The following is a 24,894-nucleotide window of genomic DNA, read 5'->3' on the forward strand; positions in this document are numbered from 1 at the left end:
TTGGCGAAATGTCACATTATCGACCAAAGAGGGTTGTGCAGTTATCACTGATGTGTCTGTGTGAGGATCCCAGGATCCTGGTGCCTTGGTGCTTTTAAAAATTGCCTATCAATATTCTCTATTATCTATATGTGCTTATTCTACCTACCCTAAGGGAGAAAGTCTAGGACCATATGTCTAAATATTAATTTCTTTATATTTTTCTCAAGTAGAGCAACTCTTCCACAGCACACTGGGGCCACATGTGTTTAGCCAGCGTCTGCTGTTTGTCTTTTCACACACATGACACAGCCTGTGGAAGGTTTGAAACCATGAGGAGTTCTGTACATCCTGCACATGGGATTATGGAAAAAAGGATCAGAGAACCTGCCCTTAAAATTTGATTCGAGACAAACTAAAAAATGATAAATAGGAAAATAAAGTCACAGGAGAAGCAGAGCAGGCCAAGTTGTCTGCAAAGAGATTCTGTTTTCTTTGAAAGAGTTATGTTAAGCCCTTGCTTGAGAAGAAGTATGGATTTATTAAAAAAAAAGTTCAAGACTTTTGGATATAAGCCAATTCATATTTTTATATAGCTCAGAGACGGTTTTCATAGCAATGAAACCCTAAACTGCTTTATAGTACAAAACTTTATCATTTTTTTTTTTTTGTTTTTTCCCCATAGTGTGGAAAAGAGCTTAAGGTCACAAATTTTTTCAAATTTGCCAGGAACTCATATTTTCCATGTTTGGGGATAAGACACAGTAGATTCTAAACATCTGGCCAGTCCCTATTTAAATAATTGTGTGTTCCATGCACATCATACATATATAATTGTATTTTCATTCTATTTACCTTTTTGTGTTTTAGACATTCTAAAATCTGGATTAGATTCTGACTCCAGTAGCTGTTGGAAGTTATTCTTTTGAATGTTGGCTAAGGCAAAGTATATCCCCCTCCCCTTTCCATATAAACTGAAGTATGGCTTAGTTTCTTATATTTTTATTGTCTACGTTTTTCCTCCCAAGATTAAGTGACTATGGGAGCTTATAAGAGTTGTGCAAAATGAAGTTCTCTATATTTTTTATAGCAGGGGTGACTTTAGAATTGGCTGGAGGAAACCTCAGTTTTAGATACAGGCCCATATCTGCTAACAATGTGATTGCAGTCAAATCCCTTAAGCCAGCCCAATTTATCCTCTTGTGAAGTGGACATAGTGCTGGCAGCGTCAGAGCAGTCTTGTCAGATGAGTGAGTTGGTGGACGTGAGGCATTTTGAGTTTTGGAGGAGAGAACAGGACAGAGTAATCTGAGGTCAAGGACACCCCTTCCCTCCCCACTGGCCCCACATTCTCTCACCCCTAGTCTAAGTACAGCAAAGCAAAAAGGAATGGAAATCTATTTGCTTGCACAGTGTTCCCCCGTGCCGACCATCTGGTGAGACAATTTCCCTTCTGGTCCTCTCATCTTTCTGTCCATACTTCACTATTTATTGAATACCTATTATGTGCTAGATTTGGGGGTATAATGCAAATTTGGCCCAGAATGTACCCTTGAAAAGCTTAATTTCTTTCTCTCAATCTTTCTCTTTCTTAGAGATTTTCTCCTTACTTTCTTATAAGCACAGCAGTGCTTTGAAAGATATATTTGCTTTTATCTAGCTGTTGTGTAATGGGAGGGCTTATCAGAAAACATAGCCTGCCATAACACCAGAAACAGAAGTCATTATGACCTCCTTTATTGTCTGAAACTTGGAATCAATTGGACAGACTAATCTTTTTAAGCTCCCATTCCGTTTACCTATGGTTAAAGGATAGACCAATGATTTTAAACTTTTGTTTTCCTTTCTTGTACTGGAAATGGGGATAGTCTTTACTATCCAAGACAGATTTCAAAGTATGCCATTAAGTGTCAGGGAGAAAAGGCTAAAAAGAACTGGGCTGAAGTCCAGGTATCAGGATAAACACGATGCATTCTGTTTGTACTCCTGGCAGAGTAACCATAAAGAGTAGCCTGGATGACATTGTGACATCTGCTTCGCTTCTCTCTGTGGTGTCCTCAGGCTGTGGAGAAGGGAGTTTGCCTTTGGAACTTTGATTCTTTGAGAACGACTAGAGAATGATTGCAGAATTAGGGTGTGAAGTAAAAAGCTTCTGAATACCCATCTAATCACAGACTCATTTTTGTACTTAAAGGAAATTAGCGGTTTTGCTACCTGTCCCACTTGTGCCATAAGTGCTAAGTTGACAGCAATTTAACCCAGGTACAATGTTGGATTACCTGGTGATGTTTTATCCCAATGCAGGTGGACATTGGAAAGGCTTCCCTCTCCAGATATGCAGTGGAATGGAAGTCACAGAAGGAGGGGTTGAGGCTTTGGGAAGCTGAGACCACAATGATGACTGGGAGATTCCAAAGAGATGGCCCTAGAATTCAACCTTATAGGTTGCTGGTTTGTAGGTAGGTACCTGATGTAGGTAACAAACTGAAATGAATGCTCTTGATTATTGATCCAGTAGGGTTTGGGTGACTGCCTTATAAGAAATGTGCTTTCATGGTTGAGAAGGGGGCGGTGATTCAATCTGAAGGAATTGAATAATCTGGGAAGCGCAGAATTGAAAATTGTGCATTGTTTTTCTTACTTTTTGGCCCTTGGAGAAGGTGTTTGGCCCTGCTTGAGATTTCACCTTGTATCTGGATCTTTTAGAACTAGTTTTTATTGAGCTTGACTCTGATAGCTAATTTTAATTAGCTAACAGTCTAAGTCTGAAGATTTAGAAAGGAAGTCTTCAGTAAATTATTCTTGGAGTATCCCATGCTATTTAACTATTGGGTAGGACCAGTGAGTAAGTAAAATGATTTAGGTTATCTCTCATCCTCCCTGTAGTAGATACTACTGCTATTTCCTGAGTTGTTATAGTAGAGATCCATCCCCTTTTGGTCTATTCTTAGGGTTACTAGAATATATAAGGATGGAATTCAGGATCCTAGAAACCAAGATTCCATGCTTCCAGAAACTGAGATTCTGGCTTTGGCAATGTGATTGCTCTTTTGAGTCTGTCATTTAACCTGTTTGTCATTTAACCTGTTTCTCATTTGTAAAATGAAGTTAACAGGATAACCTTTAAGGTCTGTCTCTTTGAACTCTAAGAGTTCTGATTCCATATCATCAGTGTGTCAAGTGGATTATGTCTTTCAGAATATGAGTTTCTGTTGCTGTTTTCAAGGCAGCATATCCTAGCCTATCCTGACTGACATAAGTGATTACTCTACTTGGTATTTTCTACAGCTTTATATGTATTAACTCATTTAATTTTCACAACAATCTTATGTATTAGGAATTATTACTCTCCTCTTCCTTTTACAAATGAGGAAACAGACACAGAGAGGATATTTTTTTCAGTGGATTATTTATTACACATGGTTTTGTATATTTATTTATTTATTTATCTATCTATCTATCTATCTATCTATCTATTTATTTATTTATTTATTTATTTATGATAGTCACAGAGAGAGAGAGAGAGAGGCAGAGACACAGGCAGAGGGAGAAGCAGGCTCCATGCACCGGGAACCCGATGTGGGATTCGATCCCGGGTCTCCAGGATCGCGCCCTGGGCCAAAGGCAGGCGCCAAACCGCTGTGCCACCCAGGGATCCTGGTTTTGTATTTTAAAATAGAAACTGCCTTGTTAAATATCTAAAATGGCTATCTGGTAAATGAATTTTGAAACTATATTTATTTGAATTTCTTAGAAGTAGAACAGTGAGGGAGGAGAGAGATAGATAGATGGAGAGGTTGCTTCAGATCCCCTCCCCATTCTCCATTACATGATGCAGAAAGATGATCAGTACTCTATAAGGTACATGCCTTTTACTCAAGAATTTTTTTTCAGGAACAGATGTCTGCTTAATTTTAAATATTTTATTTATTTACTTTTAAAGATTTTATTTATTCATTCATGAGAGACAGAGAGAGGCAGAGACACAGACAGAGAGAGAAGTAGGCTCCATACAGGGAGCCCAACATGGGACTCGATCCTGGGACCCCAGGATCATGCCCTGGGCCAAAGGCAGGCACTCAACCACTGAGCCACTCAGGTATCCCTTTTTTTTTAAATATATTTTTTAAGATTTTATTTATTTATTCATGAGAAACAGAGAGAGAGAGAGACAGAGAGACAGAGAGACAGAGACACAGGCAGAGGGAGAAGCAGGCTCCATGCAGGGAGCCCGATGTGGGACTCGATCCCGGGACCCCGGGGTCACGCCCTGGGCCAAAGGCAGGTGCTAAACCACTGAGCCACTCAGGGAACCCCTCAGGTATCCCTTTTTAAAATATTTTTAAAAGAGAATGAAAACTAAATGACACATGAATTTGAGAAAAATTTGAACACCAAATTTAGGTTGATTATCAAATTGTGTTTGGTCTTGCTGAAGTCATTTAGTTATTAGTAAAATGGCTACTTGGAAAATAGATTTTGCTGATTAATAAATACGCAACCTGGAAGCATCTATCACAACAACCTTTGAATGAGGAACAGCCTAGATGGCTAACTTTAAATTTAAAGAATTACTGTAACTGTCATAATTGCCTGCCTGCCTGCTCTCACAACTTCCGCCCCCTCCCTATATCCTTTTTTCCCCAGTATCCTGAAATATTTGTGCCAATTCAGAGACTAGATGGTATAGTGGTTTGAGCAGGGGAGTTGGTATCAGACAGCAGAGGAGTTGGTATCAGACATCTGGCTGTACCACTTACCTAACTGAATGACCTGGAGCAAGTTACTTAACCACTTTGCATCTCCATTTTCTCATCCATTAAATGGAGATCCTAAACAGTGGCTATCTCACAGGGCAGTTGTGAGGATTAAAAAGCTTAGAACATTGTGTGGCATGTGGTAAGTGCTATCCAGATTTTTGCTATTATTGTTCCTTAATAGGTCTGCTCTGTCTTTGCTTCTGGGCTTTTATACTTTCTCTTCTCTCTCCATCATTCTTCATGGGGTAGGCTCTCAGTTGCTCTTCAAGATGCAGCTCAGTGATGGCTCTTTGGGGTGTTTTCTCACATGTCCCCAGCCTGGGTGACATTCTTTCTGAATATCTAGCCACCTGACTATGACTTCTGTTATAGTTGCAGGGTACTTTACCTGCAAATGTTACCTCATAACATAGTAAAGCTACTATCAGTTTACTTATCTATATGGACCATGAACATGGACTGTTCGTTCATTCTTTCTTTCATTATATCTCTCTCTCCTTTTCTTTCTTTCTTTCTTTTGATATTTTGTGAGTATAAGGGAGATACTAGGTAAATGTATATTGAATGGATAAATAGACCAATTTTTCCCTCCATTTCTCTATCCCTTCTTTTTTCCTCCTTCCCTCTCATTCTTCTCTTCTACTTTCTTTCCTTCTTCCTTCCTCTACCAAACTTCCTCTCTTCCTTCACTCTCAAACCTGGCCCTTGATACATTATCTTAGTTATTCCTCACAGGAACTCTGTGAGACAAGCATCATGATTATCCCCATTTTGCAGGTGTGGAAGCAGAGGATCAGAGTAATAGGCAACTTGCCCATCCAAAAGGACAGACCCCTTACAGAGTTGTCTTCCAGTGTTGCTGTCTCTGCTCAAAGTATTTGGGCAATTTTTCCTTGGAATTCCCTTTTGGCCAGTCTATGAGCCACATAAGAAAACCAATCTTAGTTTTGATCACTCTCAGAAAAGATGATTTCCAGTCTGATCACCCCAATTCATCATGTTTGTTTCCAAATAAACCTAGATCATCTTATGAATCTGTTTTGTGCTGGTCTCAGTCTATCAATAACCAGTATTGTGGTTGGACTGGCTCTTGTGGTTCTTAGTATGATTGTAAGATAACCTTAGCAATAACCACAAAGAAGCTTTGAAAAAATAAAGGTTTATCATCTAAAGAGCCTGGAAATTGCACAGCGGAGCTAGGGCCATGCAGTGAGGTCATGGGTAGAGAGTACATGGGCCTGGTTCTGCTTTTATTTGAGTCAAGAGGGGGGGCTAGGGTTTTGTGCGCTCATTCTTTATTGGTGAATTTAAAACATAAGAGGAGAGATTTTAAGTATGAGAAGAGAAAAAACAAGTGTCCCAAATGGTCAGTTATTGATATCAATCAAGATCTCTAAAACAAAGGAACTTCAATACAGGAGGCAGTCTGGCTCTTTATCTATTTGTGTGGTTGGTAGTGTGTTTATTTGAGATAGCCATCATTGAAGTAGATGCCTCTTTGAAGTGGATGCCTTAGCAATCAAATCTTAAGTCAGGCACTGTCATTGCAAAAAAGAAAGAAAACAATTGTCAGGGCTTATGCAGAGATGCCTACTCTTGCCACTTTTATTCAACGTATTATTAGAACTCCTAACCACAGTAATTAGGCAAGAAAAAGAAAAAAAAGGCATCTCAATTGGTAAGGAGGAGGTAAAACTGTCACTTTTTGCAGATGATACGATATTATATATAGAAAAAAAGAAAAGCCTATTAGAAATAATAAATGAATTCAGTAAAGTTGCAGGATACTTTACCTGCAAAAATTAACTTGCAGAAATCAGTTGCTTTTCTATACATTAATAATAAGCTATCAGAGAAATGCAGAGAACAATTCCATTTATAACTGCATCAAAAATAATAAAATACCTAGGAATAAATTTAATCAAGGAGATGAATGTCCTGTATTCTGAAAACTGTAAGACATTGGTGGAAGATATTTCAGATGACAGTAACAAATGGAAAGATATACCATGCTAATGGATTGGAAGAATTAATATTGTTCAAATGTCCATACCCACAGCAATTTACAGTTTCAGTGCATAATCTCCATCACAATACCAATGACATTTTCCACAGAACTAGAACAAAGAATCCTAAAATTTGTGTGAAACCACAGAAGACCTCAAATATCCAAAACAGTCTTGAGAAAGAACAAAGCTGGAGGTATCATACTCCCTGATCAAATTACACTGCAAAGCTATAGTAGTCAAAATTACATGGTACTGACATGGAAGCACACACACAGATTAATGGAATAGAATAGAGTCCAGAAATAAACCCACAAATATATGGTCAACTAATCTATTCCAAAGAAGGCAAGAATATAAAATGGGAAAAAGACTCTTCAGTAAATGATGTTGGGAAAACTGGACAGCTACATGTAAAAGAGTAAAACTGGACCACTGTCTTATGCCATATATAAAAATAAATTCAAAGTGGATTAAAGACTTAAATGTAAGGCCCCAAATCATAAAATTCTGAGAAGAAAACATAGGCAATAAGCTCTTTGACATGAGTTTTAGCAGTATTTTTCTGGCCAGTCTCCTCAGGCAAGGGCAACCAAAGCTAAAATAAACAAATGGGATTACATTATAATAAAAAGCTTTTGCACAGCAAAGAGACCATCAACAAAATGAAAAGTCAACTTACTGTATAAGAGAAGATCTTTGCAAATCATACATTTGATAGGAGGTTAATATCAAAATATATAAAGACTTACACAACACCAAAAAGACAACCCAATTAAAAAATAGGCAAAAGATCTAAATAAGTATTTTTTCCAAAGAAGATATACAGATGTCAACACAAGTACATGACAAGATGCTCAACATCATTAATTATCAGGGAAATATAAATTAATATCACTTCATATTAGAATGGTTATTATCAAAAAGGAAGGAAATAACAAGTGTTGGCAAGGATGTGAAGAAAAGGGAACCCTCAGGCACTGTTGGTGGGAGTGTAAATTGGTGCAACCACTGTGGTGAACAGTATGGAGATTCCTCAAAAACTTACAAATAGAACTACCATCCAATCCAGTAATTCCACTACTGGATATTTACCCAAAGAAAATGAAAATGAAAATACTAATTCAAACAATATATGCAGCCATTTTTTGTTCTTGCCTGAGGAGACATACCCATAAATATGTTGCTAAGGCAGGTATACAAGAGATTAGTGCTTGTCTTTTCTTTTAGGAGTTTTATGGTTTAGGTCTCACATTTAGATCTTTAATCCATTTTGAATTTATTTTTGTGTATTGTTATAAAGAGGCCCAGTTGTATTCTTTTGCATGTAGGCATCCAGTTTTCCCAATACCATTTATTGAAGAGTTTATCTTTTCCCCATTTTATATTCTTGTCTCCTTTGTTATAGATTAGTTGACCACACAGGTTTATTTCTGAGCTCTTTTTCCTGTTCAGTTGATTTGTATGTCTATTTCTTTGTCAGTACCATGCTGTTTTGATTAATATAGCTTTGTAGTATATCTTGAAATCTGGGATTGTGATACTTCCAGTTTTCATTTTTTATTTTCAAGGTTGCTTTGGCTATTTAAGGTCTTTTGTGGTTCTACACAAATTTTAGAATAATTTGTTCTAGTTCTGAGAAAAAGTACTATTGGTATTTTGATAGGGATTGCACTGAATCTAGATTGCTTTGGGTAAAATGGACATTTTAACAGTATTAATCCTGGGGCACCTGTGTGGCTTTGTCACTTAAGTGTCTGACTCTTGATTTTGGCTCAGGTCATGATCTCAGGGTTGTGAGATTGAGCCCTGTGTTGAGCTGCACACTGGGCATGGAGTCTGCACAAACAAACAAACAAACAAACATTAATTCCTCCAATCCATGGGCATTGAATATCTTTCTATTTGTGTGTGTTGTCCTCAGTTTCTTTCATTGGTGTCTTACAGTTTTCAGTGTAGAGGTCTTTTACTTCCTTGGTTAAATTTATTTCTAGGTATTTTATTCTTCTTGCTGAAATTATAAATAGGATGGTTTTCTTAATTTCTCTTTCTTCTATTTAATTATTAGTCTAAAGAAATGCAATAGATATATTTCTTTTCTTTGAGAAGAGAAGAGAGAGAAAATGAGGGGGTTATTGGGGCAGACGAAGAGAATCTTAAGTAGGCTCCACTCCCAACCAAGAGTCTGATGTGAGGCTTAATCTCACGACCCTGAGATCATGACCTGAGCCAAAATCAAGAGTCAGATGCTTAACCAACTGAACCTCCAGGCACCCCACAACAGATTTCTTTATATTAATTTTGTATCCTATACCTTCAGAATTTCTTTTGGAATGATGATGAAAATGTTCTAAAATTTATAATGTGGATGTTTGCACAACTTTGTGAATATATTGAATACCACTGAATTTTACACTTTACAGGAGTGAATTATATTTAAAAAATTAATAATTGTCATAATTAAATACATGCCAGTTGCTCACTCCCAGTCACTATCCTGTGAGATTGGCATTTGGATGAGAAAGAGAATACTTTTTCTTTGTGCTCTGGAAATGTCTCAGTAGATGTTCTTAAATGGAAAGATGAAGTAGACCATAAATAGTTTAATCAAGATATTGCAATACTTAGTGCTAATATCTGAGCATAGACTATACTCGGAAAGATCTCTATACTTCTGGGTGACAGCTCTAGGAATTCTGAAAGATTTCAAAATGTGGGCTGCTCCAATATTTGTATAGCTGAGACATGGTATTATTAATGGCTTCAATACTGTGAGGTACCTAGGGGCAGGAGCCATGCTTTGTGTTCATTTTGATTCCCTTGCTTAGCATCATGTCTGGTCTACTGGCAAGATTGTGTGTTTGGTGATTCAATTGAGAAACTGCTGTTTTGGAAGGCTCCTGGTTGTTCCAAGGACAAAAATGCCTTCAAGCTTATGGCTGTTCTGACCAGCCTGAGGGTTAGCCCTGTGGGGAAGATGTTGCAGAATTTACCAACTGTCCTCATGCAACTATTTCTTTTCTCAGAACCGGTAAACTATTTTGTTTCTTTGGTGTTTTCACTCTGATTCTGGTTAAAACGATGATTTGGAATAATATGTGGGTACTTCTGGAGTGTTGTGCTTTCTTCCCTGGTAGTACACTGAAGACTTTGGGTTCCTGGGTCAGTGAGATTTAGGAAAACAAAAGGTGGAATTAACCTCACTTTTCTTCTTCTTCCTATTCTTTTTTTTTTTTTTTTTTGTACTTTCGATCACATTTATCAAACAGCAGTGCATAGATTTTGTGTAGCTTATGGATCTTTGTTGTAATAAATTGTTTTTCTTTTTTTTTTCTCTGTGAAGGTACTTTATGTTGATTCTTTCTGTTAAATATCCTTTGCTTGCATTAGACTTTTCTTTGTGTTGATTTTTTGCTTCATTTTTTTTTCCATTTCCCATGCTGTTCAGTTACTGGATGCCAGAAGAACTAAGGTTTGTCCACTCTTTGCAGTTTGTTTGTTTTGCTCTGCACAGCCTCACCTCCTTGTGTGTGTTTATGTCTGTCTCTGTCTGCATTTGTTCCCTTTTGCTTGCAGATGCAGTAATCCTGTTTACTAAACCTGTTCACAGCTTTATTTGTAAAAAATAAAGTCCTCGTTTGTGTCTACTTGTAGTGGATGCTCTTATTTTCATTTTTTAAATGGAAATGCATTTATCATGGAGAATAATGGATAGTAGAATAAAGAACACCTTAGGAAACAAGGAATACTGAGTCTGGAGCATTGCGGGCGTAAAGAAGGTGTGTTTGTGAGACTTTTCCCCTCTAACCCTTTCCACTTCCTCAATTAAAACTTTGTAGATGTATAATTTCCCTTGTGACTGACACTAATATATTGTTCTGTGTATGTGTACATTTCTCTTCTCCTAAGACATTCAGAAAGCCTCATTGAATTACTTTCCCCCTCTTCATGTGCTGTCCCATGCTTCTGAAGTCACCCTGGAGGACTTCACGGCTAGCCCTCTGGACCTCATGATTAACATTCCATCTTCATAGTGTGGTAGTAGCAAATAGCGCTTGGCATGTCCATTGACTTTTTCTCCTTCTTTCTCCTCTTCTGCTCTGCCTGTCTTACACAGCACCTGCAGTTGACAATCCAAGCCCTTCAGGATGAGCTTCGAACCCAGAGAGACCTCAATCACCTCCTGCAGCAAGAGAGTGGCAGTCGTGGAGCTGAGCACTTCACCATTGAGCTGACTGAGGAGAACTTCCGGCGGCTCCAAGCTGAGCATGACAGACAAGCCAAGGAGCTGTTCCTTTTAAGGAAGACCTTGGAGGAAATGGAGCTGAGAATTGAAACACAGAAACAGACCCTCAATGCCCGAGATGAGTCAATTAAAAAGCTTCTTGAGATGCTGCAAAGCAAAGGTTTGCCTTCTAAAAGTCTTGAGGATGACAATGAACGGACACGGCGGATGGCAGAAGCTGAGTCTCAAGTCAGCCACTTGGAAGTGATTTTAGACCAGAAAGAGAAGGAAAACATACATCTTAGAGAGGTAAGGACATTCATTCTATTTCCCCAAAGCCATATTTTACAAGTTAAAATATGTTACCAAGTTATTTACAGATTGGAAGATATCTACAGCCTTAACAAAATTTCCTGGCTCTGTTTTATAATCTTCTTGTCTGCTTATCACCTTTAAACTGGAATTTTGCATTAGTTTTTTTTCTCTGCTCACTACACATATGTTCCATTGTTATTTGACACGTATTCAGAATCCAAGTGTGTGCAGCACATGCCAACTCTAAGGTGGTTTACAATTGTTTTCCCCCAGATGGCCATAGTTTCAGGTTTTTTTAAGTACAGTGCTAACTTTTAGATGTTTATCAAATATCGTCCTTCTAAAGGAGCAAAACAAATAGGTGATTAGCAAAACAATGAACCTAAATATTTTTATAGCTAAATTAGGGCAGCATTTGCAGAAAGCATGTGGATATTTCTAGGAAGAATGGTAAAATGTGCAGACCAATTTTGAACGTTTAGTTTTCAGATAATCTTTGTCTTCCTTTTCTTCTGTCTAGAACAAACTATCCCAGGTTTTCTGAATATGCATTTTACCCTTAGTGGATTAAATTATTTGAAGTCCTTCAGAGGCAGATTTTCTGGCCTGCCACCACTATTGATTATTGAGATGTTTAGATATCTGAGGATATGTAGTTGGATAGAGCTTAGAAAAAATGTGGGTGACAGCCAAGGTTTGAAATTTTTATAGCAGTTCCTTGCCACTATGGTGGATATGGCTCTCAAAAGTACCATGTAGGCAAAATGCTGTGGGAGGCGCAGATCTCACAGAAAATAGGAAACAATAAAATGGCATTAAGTATATTTTAAAGATATTCTATAACAATAAATAAAAATTCTAAAAGATATTCGCTTTCAAACCAGGTTAGACTTCTTGGCATTATGTACCTTTTCACAGCCTTTTCGGCTGTGAGTCTTTTTTCTTTTTTCTTTTTTTTGGTTGTTCAGAAAACATGACTTCCATGATGGGGCTTGCTAATGCAGATGCTCCCAAGAGTTTTCTCTGATGTGGATTGTATTTACTTAGAACATTTGAACAGACTTTTGTATCTTCAGACTTCATGTCCTCCATGCTTATTCTCTGTTGTTTTATTTTCATGAGACATTAACAGCATGCTTAGGAAACTACTGGCTTGGTTATGGATAGAGATGCTCAAAGAGATGTTTTGTTGGTCCTGGGTTTCTTATTCATATTCTAAGAGGCTGAATATCATGGGTAGACTTCTAAGATGGCCCTTAATGACTTATACTTCTTGGAAATCATACTCTTGTGTAAATCCATGTCCTTGAGTATAGGCTGAACCTAGTGATTTGATTCTAAACAATAGAATATGGTGAAGGTAATGGATGCCAGTGTGACTTACATGATTAGGTTATATAAGACTGTTATTTCCATCTTGTTAGCAGACTCTATTGAGTTCTCAACTTGCCTGCTTTGATGAAGCAAGTTGCCATGTGAGAGAGGCCAGTGTGGTAAGGGACTAAGAGTAGCCCTTCCAGTCAACACCTAGTGAGGAACTGAGACCCTCATTCAAACAGCCACAAAGAACTGAAAACTGCCAACAACTACTTGAAAGTAGTTGAAACTACTTGAAAGTGCGCTTGAAAGTGGATCCTTTCCCAGTGCAACCTTCGGATAAGATGACAGGTCCTGGATTGACACCTTGATTGCAGGTTTGTGAGAGACTATGAAGCAAAGGACCCAGCAAAGCTGTGCCTGGATTCCTGACTCACAGCAACTGTGAGATCATAAATGTGTGTTGTTTTAAGCTGCTGAATTTGGGAATAATTTGTTACACAATAATAAATAACCAGTACAGTGGAGAGAAAGTAATCTCTTCCTGCCTTTCTCCATAGACTTTATATTTAGTTTACAGAAGGGAAGCAGTAACTACTGGCATGTAATCACTTGCATGTAGAGCAACTGTGGATTTTGAAATTTTGGTTATGTTATCTTAGAACTGTGGCTAGAGATTGCCATAGTTGAAAAAAGCTGCTGCTTTATTTTGGGTGCCAGGGGTTCATGTTGTATTATACAGCAGGGCAGTGATGCCAGAGAAACCTCCATCTGCAGCATTGACCTTGACTTTATGTTGAGGTCTTGTGGTAAAGGCAGAGTCACTCTTTTTCTGTTATTAGATTCTTCTCATTGATAGCACTAAGTAGATGGTGCCTTGATTCTATTGTGTGGATGCCTCCACTTAAATGAATCTAAACAAAATTCAATTTGTGTTTTATAAGATTAGTTTGCCCTCACAGTGGTCTGGCATGGAAATAGATCATGTTTAGAGCCTTGAACATCAGTTTGAGAGCCCACAGAGAGTGGTACAGAAAATTCAGCCCAACATACATAGCTAGTTTCCTTGAGCATCAGATGAAAGTCAGAGGATTGCCTTTTTCTTGGATTATCGAGGTGTGTGTAGAAAAGGTGTCTTTATATAAAAATCTCATTTTAAACTTAACAAAAAGACTTGGAGGCTTGAAAGGACTTTCCCTAAGAGAAGGAATGTACTGGCTTCAGGAATTTTGTGAGCCTGCTTTTAAACCATTGACTTGAAATCAGTCATGGTGGGAGTATTTACACCATGGAAATCAACAAATTTCTACTCCCAAGGCCTACGCCCCTGCTACCCTATCCCTAAAGCCCACTTACCAACACATCTCTGAATAAATGACATTGAATGTTTAACCACAATGCAGCAAGAAGAGGCAAGTTAAATAGTGCAAGAATTATGAGTTCCTTAACCACTCATCATTCATTAGAAATTTTCATAGCAGTATCTGGATAGATGCTTACATGTCAGACATGTTGAAGAATGCTTTACATTGACTCATATTTAACTCTCATAACTACCTTGTGCATTCAGTTATTCATCCATTCAGTGAGCACTTTACTGAAGATCTGTTTTGGGTTAAAGCATTGTGTTGTGGGGATGAACCATAATTTAATAGTTAAATAGAGAAGTATCGTGAAAAAAAGAAGAGAAGGAAGAATTAGTGACCTGGGTGGGGCCAACTTGATATCAGGTGGTCAGGGAAGGCCCCTTGGAGGCAATGAAATTGTGAACTGAGACCTGAATGATAAAAAGGAACTGGCCAGGGATCCCTGGGTGGCGCAGTGGTTTGGCGCCTGCCTTTGGCCCAGGGCGCGATCCTGGAGACCCAGGATCGAATCCCACGTCGGGCTCCCGGTGCATGGAGCCTGCTTCTCCCTCTGCCTGTGTCTCTGCCTCTCTCTCTCACTGTCTGCCTATCATAAATAAATAATAATAAAAAAAAAATTAAAAAAAAAAAAAAGGAACTGGCCATGAGAAGCTTTCAGAAGACTGTTCCAGGTGCTTGCTTCGGCAGCACATATACTAAAACAGAAGACTGTTCTAGTCATGTGGAAAGATCCGTACCTAGGAGGTAGGTGCTATTACTTGGCCATTTTACCTGGGGGGCCTGAGGGACAAGGGACATTAAGAAGCTTGTCCAAAAAAAAAAAAAACAAAAAAAAAAAACCAAAAAAAAAAAAGGAAGCTTGTCCAGCTTCCCAGTGCTGAAGCTGGTATTTGAATTGGGCTGATTCCAGAGTTTCAGCCATTAAACCGTTTCATGAAATCCCTTTTCTAGAGGAACCTTCTCCAAAATGTGCTCTGCAGAACAGCCTTTTTGTGGGATGCTGATAACGTGCTATGAGAGAAAAAGGGTTGTTGAGGCAAATGAGCTTGTGAAATGCTGGATTCCACAGAGTTTACTGTAGGACTCCTCAGGCTCCTTAATATGCAAGCGTCAGTCATTCCCAGGAAGGGGTAGGTTCTCTAACTTATTTAACTTGCTTTTGTCTTGCTGCACTGGTGTTCTTTGTAAAAAATTTGGAAAAAAGCTATGCTAGAAAATAAAAAGTGCTGCTTTTAACTTGTGATCTGCAAAGCATGTAAAAATATACAAATAGTTCTTTCCCATGGCCAAATAACTGGGTAATTTCTTCCATTAGTTATTCTAGAAGGCAAAGTTTATTATAAGCTATTTCCATATTCTCTACTGAGTTTTAGAATGCTCTTCTGTCAGGGTCTGGGTTTTTATTTTTTTTTTTTTTGTTTTGTTTTTTTACTTTTTTACTTTTGAGTGGAAAAATGTGGCTGACTGCTCTTGGTATTAAAGCAGTAAGAATAGCCCAGCTTGAATAAAGAAGTAGCCTGACCTCTGTTAATTTAAATGAGTCAAAAACATGATTTAAAATGTACTTGAGGTTTTAAGTTCAGTGTGTACCTGATTTCTTTTTCATTTTGCACGGTTCAACCCGGTTGGGGCTAGATGGTGTAATGCTGGAGAATGGAGTGCTAGTGGTTTTATGATTCATTTTCAGGCAGAGGTGTTGGGCCTCATATAAACCCCATCTCCTGAAATACTAGTCTTGTGTAGCCTATTGTTTGAAGAGATTTTGAGTTGGCAGGAGTTGTACATGGGGAGGTTGGGTTGCTTTAGTGTCTTGTTATCTTTCGGTGGTCTGGAAAAGGCTGAGGGCGAAACCACTTCTTTGCCTGGCAGGAAACAACAACAAAAAGACTATGATCTCAACTTATTTGGAAGACCAAAACCATTGCCCCAAAACTACAACTGATGTGCTAATGTGAGCCGAAGTGTTGGCTGAAACACAGCATTACTCACTAGTGTCGTGGGATGCTTTTGGATACAGGTTGATTTGATAAGACATTATTGAATGTGGTAATAGTTTACCTTGTTCTCTAGCTTTTTCTGCACAGAACATATTGTTCCCTGTAAAGGTTTTGGTAATCAAGTACCCAAAATGCTATTGATTTAATTAAAGAAAAAAGTGGGTTTATATATCAGTTCCTCCTATATTCACTCTCCTTAATATTTTCTTGGCTGGTCCCTAGAAGAGAGTCAGGAGTCTCTGGATTCATTGCACTGTAGGATGTTTGAAGGGAAGGGTATATGTTCTGCTGACATGATTTCCTATGCTAATCCCTTTGGGCAGCGTGTGGCATCTTTGGTAGCAAGGGTTAAAGAGCACTCAAGTCATTGGGGGCCACAATTGCTACTAACCCGGGAGACTAGGCCTGGGCTTCCCACTATGCTGCTGTTGGGGCAGGGAGAAAGAGGCAAGGCAACATGAATTCTTGCTTTCCTCTTTTTTTTACCCAGGTTGTCCCTGGAGCAGTGGGAGATCTACCTAGGCAGAGTGTGTGACCTAGAAATTCCTGAGCTCATAAACCTTTTACTGATGGCTCAAACCTCCACTATATGATCTTTGCCCAAAGTTTTAAACTCCACCGTAGTCCCATATCTCAAAACCATATGGCTTCTTTCTTTGTAACATAAACTTGTTGCCAGTTTTGCTGGCTGAACCATGATTTTGCTGATGTAGGCATTTCTAATTCTGATTCTACAGATTTAACATGTTCTATTTCTACCATTTTTTTCAAAGCTTATCACAGAAAATATTCCTAAACATGAGTGACCACTTAAACATAACATTCTACATATTCTCTCTTGCAAGAGGTATTTCCTATTTATATTATAGAACCTAACAATTACTCTCTTTTTAAAAATAAGTTTCTTACCTGATCAGTATGTTCCATCCATATTCCCAGGCCTCATATATTTCCTGCAGGTGCTCAGTAATTGAAAGAGTGAAAAAGTAGTTGAAAAACAATGGCGGTCAGCCGGGGTGGCTCAGCAGTTTAGCATTGCCTTTAGCCCAGGGCCTGATCCTGGAGACCTGCGATCAAATCACACGTTGGGCTCCCTGCATGGAGCCTGCTTCTCCCTCTGCCTGTGTCTCTGCCTCTCTTTCTCTGTGTCTCTCATGAATAAATAAAATCTTAAAAAAAAAAAAAAGATGGAGAATTTCTCTGTGATTTATTTTGCCAATATTGCAGGGGTGGTTCATAATGACTCTAGTGCCAAGCTTTTTTATGTTTTCTGTATCATCTGTGTTTGGTGTGGAGCAGGAATTTGAGTATAACCCTAACTGAAAGTTTTCTTTCATTTTTTTGAAACTCTGTTGATGCTGTGGGAGCACCCTTGGCAAGTTTGTGGTCTTGTTCAAGGATTCAGATGGGCAATAAGAGGAACAGCTCATACTTGCTGAGGCTTATTTTGTGCCAGGTTCTGTACTATATCAATCAGTTGTTATCATCTCTATCACACAGATAAAGAAATTGAGGCACAAAGAAGTATTTCTAGTCACACAAAGCAAATGATGGAGCCAAGGTCAGAACCCAGGAAGGCTGCAGAGTCTATACTTGTCACCATCACATGCTACTACTTCTTGGGGTGGTAGAGTAAGAGAACATAAAATGGCACTTAAATGCTGTGCATCTCAGAAGTAGGAGACTGACCACTGACTTCATCATGACAGAGCTAGTCTTCAAAGGCAGAAAGAATTTCAACACACAGCATTGGTGATGAAGTACGATTGGAAAAGAGACATCTGAGCCAAGCCTCAGAGGTGGGAAATGTGATGCGTTTGGGGGTGCCATGAGTTTGGAGCAGTTGAAACTCCACCATCAGGAGGGAAAGGAAATGAGGCTGAAGTGGTGGTTTGAGGTTAGGTCACTCAAGACCTTGAACATGTGACACAGGGTATTTGCTTTTACTTGGTAGGCTCTGGGAAGCCTTTGAAGGAATTTTCCTAAGAGAATGGCATGATCAGAAAAGATTGTTATTGCTAATTGATAGTGGATTGGGAGGAGGAGACATGGAGACACATTAGAAAGATAATGTGGTTGTTGAGATCACCAAGAGTCTGAATATGGGTGGTGGCTGCAGAAGTTGAAGGGGAAGATCATTTCCACATCCAGGCAGGACCTTGACAACCTGGGAGCCGAGTATTGAGAGCTGTGAGGAGCAGACAGCCTCTGTGGGCCTGAGCACAGGCAAATGGTAGGATAGTGGGCCAGTGGGAGTGGTCAGCAAGAGGTATTAGGCTTGAGGAAAGCCTTCGGATGTGTTGAGTTCAATGAAATCCTGGTGGAGTTGTCCAACCAGGGTTGAGAACATGGCTGAGGAAATGACTGTGAAGTTCTCCCCTAGTATACAAGGCATTTCTGAGTATTGGTCATGTTGTTGCTGTTGTTTTTACACACACCTGATCATTTGTGGCTTCCAAGCCCCCAGTTGGTGTGATCATCCGAAGTTTGCCTTGTCTTTCACCTTACATGTTGTTTAAGAGGTGACTTTAGGAAATTCATACTTCTCCTTCATGCCTCTTTTCTGAGTAAGCATATCACTGAGTAAGCATATATCACATTTGACTGTGGTATATCTTTTGAGGTTATGTAGAATTTTCATTGACTGATGCCAACTTGGTACAGATTCCCTTTGTTTGCACTGAGTTCCATTTTCTCCAAGTACTCCATACAGGATGAATGCCAATGAAGCATCTCTATAGGAAAGCATTCTCTCTGAACCCTGATTAACAACACTTTCAAAAGCAGAATTTCATAATTTTACCCACACATTTCTGATGACAAAGGGAATGCACCTGTTTCCATTTCTGTTTAGCATCATTTGTCTTATCTTTAAATTCTAATACATTCTTTAAAGTTTGAACACTGCATGCTAATTTGAAATGGTTGAGGTTTTACCCCATGTTGTTTTTTTATTTTTAAAGATTTTATTTATTTATTCATGAGAGAGAGAGAGGCAGAGACACAGGCAGAGGGAGAAGCAGGCTCCATGCAGGGAGCCCGACCTGGGACTCAATCCTGGGACTCCAGGATCACACCCTGGGCTGAAGGTGGCGCTAAACCACTGAGCCACCTGGGCTGCCCCCCCCCCACCCCCCATTGATTTTAATGAGGGTCATTGATTGCTTTTTACAGTAAAAGAGACTGGTGGAGCCCCAGGGAACCCCAGGGAGCTGTTAGGCACAAGGCATTTTTGAACCTACTGAGAAAAGAAAGTGGCAGGGTAGAGGGAGGTGAGGGGAGGTGACAGGGTCAGGGAGAATGTCAGGTGGTTATGCTGGGAGAGACTCTCATGACTGTTTTCACTGCCCTGTCCTCTTGCTCTATGTTGGGTGTGAGTGCTTTTTGAAAAATATTCTTTTGGTAGCTGACCTAATTTATTATTATCACATTTGGTAAAACCATGTACCACAAATGAAACCTCAGAGGTGAGAAAGTACTCCAAGTACCAGGACTGTGGATACTTTGATAGGTCACAAACCGTGACAATGAGAAATTGAGACAGCTCAGTTATACCAAGGTCCTACCTGTCTTGGATGGAACGTCAGCCAATACCTTACATATTAAGGAGGCTTCATAGTTCATAGAACACACTCTGTTTTGATGTTTTCCTCTGATGCTCCTAGTAAACTTGTGAGGGAAGAAGCTCAGAGAGATTAGGAAGTAATGATAAGTAACATTTACTGGGCACTCAAGAGCATTAGCTTAATTTCCAGGGAGTGCCACTAAATCCTTCCAACAATTCTATAAGGTGGGTGTTAGTTTCCTGCCTCTCAGATGAGGAGTCTGTGGCCCAAAGGGGTGATGGGTCGGGTCCAGCTTCTTAGAGCAAGTAGTGATGGATCTAGGATTTAAGTTTAGGCCTGCTGGTTCTAGGCATCTGTTCCTAACCACTCCTTGACACTGCCAGGGATAATCCTTGAGTACACCAGAGACTAGAATTCTGGTCTTCTGACTTGCTCAGGGATATTTTCTCAGTCAGTGCAAAAAAGGAAAAAAAAAATAATGCAAAAGGCTCTGACTTTTTTTTTCTTGCTTCATCTTATCAGGGCCTGTTGAATTCAGGACTGTATAAATCTGTGAGGTCACTGAGCAGTGGAAGAGTTAAACAGTGCCACAGAGAATACAGTATCACAGCTGGATCTCCTCAGTCCATCTGTGGCTCATGAAAGTTAAAGTACGAGCTTCAAATATGAAGAAGAATAGTACTGTATGTCTAGGCCATGAATTACTAGGGAATAGATGACTTTTTGTGAATGGAGAATAAGGAGAAAATAGGAGGTTCTTAGAGATGGACCTTCCCTATTTTATCTGTTCAAAGTTAGTCTTCTTTTTCAGTGTTTTAACTGTATCATTATTTCATGCCTAAAAGAAATGCTTTGTTTCCCCAAACTGACTTTACTTTTTATTTACTTTTTGTTAAGTATTTTGGGTTTCTCTGTCAGTGTGAGACATTAAAACTGTATTTATAACCTCCTGATAAGTGCCCCATTTCATTGTTCTTCTAGGTGGCTAAAATTTAGTAAAGCAAAATCTACTTTCCCACACACTCTGGCTTGGATGTGAAAGGGGAAACTTTGGCACATATGTTGAGTGTCTTAAATCTTTTGGGTAGAAGGTTACATAAGGCAATGTGAATGCTTGCTGGGCGATTCCTACGATTGACTTATAGTTTACAGCAGTTGTGACTTATACAAAGTAGGAATCAAATCGTCCTTAATAAAGGAAAGATATAATTATATATGGGTGGCTTATAGAAAAAAAGGAAAAAGAAAGAAAGATGAGTGAGCCTTTAGAAAAACTTGAAGATTTATTACTCAATTAGATCAAGAGTGGGCACACTAGAGCTTGTGGGGCATGTGTGGTTCACCATGTTTTTTTTTTATGGCCTGGGAATTAAGAATGGTTTTTATCTTTTAGATGGTTATATTTGAAATGGTTATGTAAGTATATAATATCCTAAATAGATACAGATATGTATATAATATCTAAATAGTTGCTAAAAAGAAAACCTCTTTTGATTTTACCTCCTAGCCCTCAAAGCCTAAAATATTTACTACTTGGCCATTTAAAAAAATTGTGATGACTCCTGAATTAGATGATAAATAAACAGTTTTTGAATCAAGATGTTGGGTAAAAAGCATATGTGCAATTAGTTTTATTTATATTATCAAATCTGACAGTTTGTGTAGAGCTTTTGACTATTTTTTTTTAAATGAGTAGACAGTATTTTTTTTCTGTCATTTCTGCCTGTATTTCCCTTACCATGATTAGGCTGGTGATTTTCATCTCCAGAGATGTTGCACCTTGAGCATTGCCAGTTACCATGAAAGTCTGCAGCTCTTTCAGGAATGGTGGGTGTAGGGGAGGTAACCTGTGGGTTACAAAGGGATTATGTGGGAAGAATTCACTAACCTATAAAATGCTAGAGAATTTTAGATAGCCATTCAAACTCCAAAGGAATCAGGAATTCCTAATTAAAACACAGTTTCCAAATCCTCCTCCTTTTTTTTTTTTTTTTCTTTTTCTTTAAATGCCTGTGCTTACTGATGCTTTTTAGGCCTTATACAATGCTTTATTAAATCTGTGGCTGCTTTAGAGGAACTGGCCAGAAAAAGAAACTGTCCATGTATATATAAATCATGTTAAAAGATACACATAGTAATCATTGGTGTACCGTAGATTTGTTTGGTTTTCCTGTGGAAAGTATTCTTAATCAGGTAAAACCAGGGCCTGGTCAGAATGACAACTGAGAAATCCCTTTACCACCCTCTTCCCTTCCTTCCGTTTCTAAGGCAGTCAGATCTGTTTAGGTCACATGTGGGCCAGGTTGTCAGCTGTTTGAGCATATTTAGTGTTGGGGGAAGACCCTGCCTATTTTTGATATTTTGCTTCTTTGGTGTAGCCCATGGTTTCTTTGGTGTAGCCTATTTTTGATATTTTGCTTCTTTGGTGTAGCTCACAGCAATCTCAGCACTACTGACGTTTGGAACAGGATAATTCTTTGTCGTGGGGGTTGTCCTGTGCATTGTAGGATGTGTAGCATCATTCTGGGCCTCTATCCACTACATACAAATAGCACCTTTCCTCTTCCCCCAGTTGTGACAACGAAAAATGTCTCCAGACATTGCAGAATATCTCCGGGAGGAGGCCAAAATCACACAGGTTGTGAACTGCTGGTGTAGTGATTGACACATCCTTCTGGTGGCTGGCCTGTGGCTGTGGCAAAATACAGTAATTCCCAGCCCCACCTGCTTGAAACTGTTTTACTGAGGAAGGGCAGCCCAGTCATGATAATTCTTGACCCAAAGACTGCCTGCAGGGGATTGAACTAGGAAACAGATGTGCTGAGTGGAGGTGGGGGCTTGAGTCTGAAAAGAAACAGAAGTGGTGTGTGTGTGTGTGTGTGTGTGTGTGTGTTTGTGTGACAGAAAGAGAGAGAGAGATAGAAGAAGCAGCTACCTATTACTACCCCCGCCTTCCCTCTCAGGAAAGGTAGGGCTGGGAATTAGGAAAGTCCTAGAAAATAAATCTAAGGGAGGGGCTGGAGGTAGTGTTCTGATCTGAGATACCACTTGGGAAAGCTGGACTTTGTGAAAATAAAAGATGTTTGATTCTCAGGAGTATTTTTAGAGGTAATAATTATAGATCTGAGAAGACACATAACTTTGCTTTTTTGACCAGTGGACTCTTACTATTAATCAGCAGTTCTGTTTTACGGTAAAGGTTGTCGTCCCTGCTTTCCTCAAAATGGCCTCTGAGTCTCCCTTTCTGTTTTTTCAATAAACATTTCTCTACATGAACTGCTTATCCACCCTTTCCCAGCTCCACCAAACTTCAGAATAATTTTGGAGTGTGGTAGTTTTATCGTGTGGAAATGTAGTACAGATGTTCAGAATTACCTTTTCTTTCTCTTCTTTAAAACATCATGACCACACATGCTTTGCTCTAAGTACTATTAAGTATTTTTATTATTACTATTAAAAAATCTTGCCTCAGGCAGATTCCTATGAAATCTCAAGTAAAGGCAAATATTAAAATAGCAGCAAGTATTTATGTATATCACACTAAAAAGTCTGAACTCATATTTGGCTTTTCATGCAACTGAAACCTTTATTTTTTGACCCACTTGACCAAGTTCTCTAGTTTTGCCCTCTTTTCCTAACTCTAAAATTTTAAGTTTAGACTATGGGATTTTGTTCACTTTTTCCCTTCCCCAGTTTTCTCTAGACTTGACTTTTTCTTTTTATCTTGTGTATATATTTGAACTCAGCTCAATCACTTAATGAAGTTTGATGGGAGAATTTGGATGCCAGCATGAATTAGTGCATGCTTTTAAAAGTTATTAATGGAGGAAAGTTCTCTTCTCCCAGAGAATTCCACTGATGAGTGGCAGGGTTTCTGTGTTCTTCAACTGTAGCATACATATACAAAGGAAATGTTTTATCAACACTCAATACCTACCCCACTCAGAAACCTATTTATGGAGATTAGCTGCTTCTCTAACCATTAGCTTCTTTTGGGTTTATTAGTACCACTTTCTTTTTATATTTCTTGGCCAGACTTAAACATATTTCTCTTAATAGTTGCTAAAAAGAAAACCTCTTTAGATTTAATTACTTGAACCTGGAATCAAGAGCTCCCTCACCACCTGTGAGCACTTTTTAGCATGCTGGAGATTAGTCCTGGTTCAGACAAATGATCTTTAAAGCATTGCTTTTTCCATCCACATCTAAACAGAAATGCATTGCAAGGTGATTTTCTTTTAAAGGGCAGTGGAGATATTTTTCCTTCTGTTAGAGTCCATACAGCAAGGAAGAGGCAAAACCTGACTGTGCCTGAGACAGCAGAAATAACACTTAATGTAGGTTTTCCACCATGGCTTCATGATACCCAGTGGTGTTCCTGCCAACAGTCTCTGTTGCAATACTTTTATGATGCATGTCAAGATTTAGATGGTTTTAAGGACTCAAGCTTTAGTTGCTTTAGAAGACAGAATGTTGCACATGACTGGATCTTTGCCAATTCCACACTGGAGGCTTGAGACACCTGAAAAACCTGCCATGTGCTAACCTCAATGGATATTCTTAGGCTGCCTCTTGAGCAATTGTTACAGGGAGAGGGATCACGAGAGTTTAGTGGAGATTTGAGGATGCTTATGCCGAGCGGGGACTTCTGATATGTGATGACACAGGATTCCCCAGAAGACATGAAATCTCTTTGAAGAACTCATGTTTGTAAGCTGTGGTTATCTTTGCATGCTGGCTTTTTGCTTGGTTGCCTCACAAGCACAAATGTTAGAGGACTCAAGAAGAATGGTCTAAAATGACCACATTTCTGAAATCACAGGAGCCTCTTGAGAAATATGTGTGGCATGGTCTGTTTGAGGGCTATCACATGGATAGAGAAAGGTTGATGGTGTCTCACCATGGGAGGCCCTGACAGGGTGCTGTTAATAGCATCAATCATCGTTGTTGTTGCCACTACTTAAAAGATAGAAGGCTTTCTAGTGCAGGCACTGAGCTGAATGCTGTAACTCAGTTGCTCCTCAGAGCAACCTCGTGAGGTGTAGGTGCTGACATTGTCCCATTATTTCATCAGGGTAGCTAAGTAGCTTGCCTAAGACCTCACAGGGAACTTGACCTCAGAGGTGAGAACTGTTGTACCTACTGTTCTATAGAAGGTCAAAATAACTTTAAGTCATTTCTTTCCACACACTTCCTCTCTGTCTCTCTGATTTGTTTTCTTTGAAACTTTCCTTTTCTATATGGGTTTCTGATCTGGCTCATATTATGACTTCATTTAAAGTCTTATTCTTTCTCTCATTATGTTGATTTCCTTCTCTTTTATTTTAACCTCAATCATTTTCTTCCCTTTGTGTTTTCATCT

General features: G+C 39.0%; 1 protein-coding gene across 1 annotated transcript in view; it reads left to right on the forward strand.

Moving 5' to 3' along the window:
* Positions 1 to 24,894, forward strand: part of ERC2 (ELKS/RAB6-interacting/CAST family member 2) — a 946,536-nt gene that overhangs the window by 158,372 nt on the left and 763,270 nt on the right. The window contains exon 4 of the mRNA XM_038566126.1: positions 10,863 to 11,279. Coding sequence (XP_038422054.1) covers positions 10,863 to 11,279 — 417 coding nt within the window. The remainder of the gene's footprint in view (positions 1 to 10,862; positions 11,280 to 24,894) is intronic.

This window comes from Canis lupus, chromosome 20 (assembly GCF_011100685.1).
Source record: "Canis lupus familiaris isolate Mischka breed German Shepherd chromosome 20, alternate assembly UU_Cfam_GSD_1.0, whole genome shotgun sequence".
NCBI lineage: Eukaryota > Metazoa > Chordata > Mammalia > Carnivora > Canidae > Canis > Canis lupus.